We start from the raw sequence: 3,057 nt of genomic DNA, 5'->3' as shown, positions 1-3,057 counted from the left end.
AAGCTAAAGAGGATAGAGAGAAACACTGTTAACTGATGATATATGGAGGGGATAATAATCAATGTAATGAAACAAGCTATATGAATGGTTAAATGTGAAGCTGATGATGTGCCCTGTAAACTTTCACTCAATCCAAAATAAAAACATTTAATAAATAAAAAGAAAAAAAAATAGAAAATCTTTGTCGTCTGCCTTTGCAATCTGAGTATTTTAAATAATACCTGTTGAAGATCTGGGCATGAAGGAGAAGAAAAAAAGTGTCTGAATAACAACTAAAATGTACAATTCCTGTCCTCAGAAAGGTTACATCTGTGTTAAGATTCAGAAGGCCATGGAGGCAGGAATAAAGGAGCTCTGGTAGCGTAGTGGTTTCGAATAGGGCTGCGAGCGGCAAGGTCAGCAATTGGAAACTACCAGCTGTTCCGCGGGAGAAAGATGAGGCTTTTTGCTCCCGTAAAGATTTACAGCCTCGGAAACCCTGTACGGGGTCGCTATGAGTGGGAACTGACTCCACGGCACAAAACAACAACAACAATATGATGTCTGAAGGCAACTTTAATCTTTAAATTGTCATTATGGTGGCAGAGAAATGACTAGGTTAGTAGAATTACTAACTAGAATTACTATCTAGGTTAGTAGAATTAGGCTTCTGCTGACGTAGTATAGAATTGTTTTGTTAATAAATTGGTCAAGGTGGATCACTTAGTATTAATTGGAAGAGTGTCGAAACGGTGTGGTTTGGGCCAGAACATATCTTCATTTCTTTTGAAAATTTTTAAAGAAAGACATGCAAACTAATGTATTTGTGTGTTGGTTTGTGGGAAGCGCAGGGTAAAGGGTGAGGTTGTGGCTGGAGAGTCTGTAATTCAACAATATCAAGTTCAGTTTTTTTAGTTGGTTATTTGGTTAGGCGATGGACACGCAGAAACCCACCCCGCTGGACACTGCCAGGTACTCACGAGTTGGCATGGATGAAATCCAGGTGTAGCTGGGCCCGCTGCAGTGAAGCGTACTTGTCACTCATGCCCTCAAACGCGACCTGCGCGACCTAAGGGGACAAGGATGCACCCACCCCGGCTATGCGCCCACGCCCCAGCGCACACCCACTCCCACGCTCCAGCTTACGCCCACACCCCAGCACACGGCCACGCCGGAATCGCAGCATTCCACAAGCACGTGCTCACCCCCGTGGCTAAGTGCGAAGCTCACCCTGCCCCCATTGGCCCAGGCGGAAGTTATTCCTGTAGATCACAGATCTGGAAGCCTTGTGTTACTACAGTGGTTAAAGAACTTGACTGCTAACCAAAAATTTGAGGGTTTAAAACCCACCAACCTCTGAAAGATGTGGTAGTCTGCTTCTGTAAAGATTAAAGCCTTTGAAACCCTATGGGGCATGTCTACTCTGTAATACAGGGTCACTAGTATTCAGAACGGACAAACAGTGATTTGGTTTGGTTTTGATCTTGGGCCATGTGCTTAACAGGTCTAAGCTAGATTCCTTTCCAAGTTGAGATTTCTAAACAGTTGTTCTTCTCTCTGCCTTTTTCAATCACTCCCCAGCTGAACTATACAGTACAACAATGCGATTGGAATTCAATTGCCCCCACACACATACACTTGTTGTTGTTGTTGTTAAGTGCCGTCGAGTTGGTTCCGACCCATAGCGACCCTGTACAGAGTTTCCGAGGGTGTAAATCTTTACGGGAGTAGAAAGCCTCATCTTTCTCCCGCGGAGCAGCTGGTAGTTTAGAACCGCTGACCTTAAGATTCGCAGCCCGATTTGTAACCACTACGCTACCAGAGCTCCTTCACACATACACTAGAATATGGAAAAGGAAAAACCCTCAGTTTTGTGGTTGGAAAGTGTAGGGAAGGTAAATGGGTAATATCCTTTTGCTTGTGCAATTTGTTACACAGCACCAAAAGTAAGGATACATTGGGGTTTTTTGTTTTTGTTTTTGTTTTTATATTTTAAATGTTTTATTGTGAATTATGTGATAGTTTACATGAGAGAACATTAGCTTTACATTCATCCTATTTTATATCCTTTCATTGCCATGGTTACAATCCCCTACATGCATCATCAGACAACCAAAGGGTATATGCCGCAAGCCTGCCCCCTGGTTGTCAGCACACAACCCCTCTCCCTCTCTAGGTCTAGAGTCCCCAGCCACTCCATCTCTCTACTCTGGCATCACTGTTTCTCTGGGTAGGATCCCGCACTCCGCTCTTCTCTCTTGATGGACCCAGGGACCTCCGCTCCTAGACTGAAAAGTCAATCACTCCCCTCTTTTTGTTACAAAGTGTCTACCTTTACATTTCCAACCCTCACAGTCAGTCCTGATAGTATTTATTCACTACTGTACCACATGAGTGCTATCCCCATCTCTTTTCATCAGTCCTGCCCAGACAAATCGGATACTATTCAGTGGAGATTCTACCCCGTGCCCTCTGGATCTAGACTACCTCTTTTTTTTTTTTTTTTTAAATGTTTTTATTTTGGATTGAGTGAAAGTTTACAGGGCACATCATCAGCTCCACATTCAACCATTCGTATAGCTTGTTTCATTACATTGATTATTATCCCCTCCATATATCATCAGTTAACAGTGTTTCTCTCTATCCTCTTTAGCTTTTTTTTTTTTTTTTTTTTTTTGGGGGGGGGGGGGGACTTGCCTTTTTGGAATTTACAGTCTCGGCTTTTAGGGAAGGTTTTTACATTTGTCTGTGGATATCCAGGGCTCAGATACATTGAGTTTTAATTCCAGTACTCACTTTCCCGTAGCTTTTGGGCTTCTGTTTTCTCCATTTGGAAGAAAGGAAGGAGCAGGATTAAAGAGAGAAAAATTAGGAAAGAACTAAAGGCAATCAGAACAGAATAGCTCTGTAAGGACAGCAGCGCATACCTGGATGTGTCATCAACTTTCTTCTTGTCAGCTGTCATTAACTCTTTGATGAGTTGGCCTGACTTAGGGAATAGACATTCTTTATTATTCCAGAGGTTAAAACTGGTCAAGTAGGAAGTGGAGGCATGAGGTTAAGGATACCGTAAGGGAG

The 3,057-nt window shown here is 42.8% G+C and overlaps 1 protein-coding gene across 1 annotated transcript in view; it reads right to left on the bottom strand.

The window, feature by feature from the left end:
* MORC1 (MORC family CW-type zinc finger 1) overlaps nucleotides 1–1,024 on the bottom strand; it is a 292,206-nt gene extending 291,182 nt beyond the window's left edge. The window contains exon 1 of the mRNA XM_006873316.1: nucleotides 960–1,024. Within this exon, the coding sequence (XP_006873378.1) occupies nucleotides 960–1,024 (65 nt within the window). The remainder of the gene's footprint in view (nucleotides 1–959) is intronic.
* Between the last annotated feature and the right edge of the window lie 2,033 nt (nucleotides 1,025–3,057).

The sequence above is a fragment of the Chrysochloris asiatica genome, unplaced genomic scaffold (genome assembly GCF_000296735.1).
Source record: "Chrysochloris asiatica unplaced genomic scaffold, ChrAsi1.0 scaffold00236, whole genome shotgun sequence".
NCBI lineage: Eukaryota > Metazoa > Chordata > Mammalia > Afrosoricida > Chrysochloridae > Chrysochloris > Chrysochloris asiatica.
Note: the sequence above shows the minus strand (reverse complement) of the source record. Positions and strands in the feature narration are given on the sequence as shown.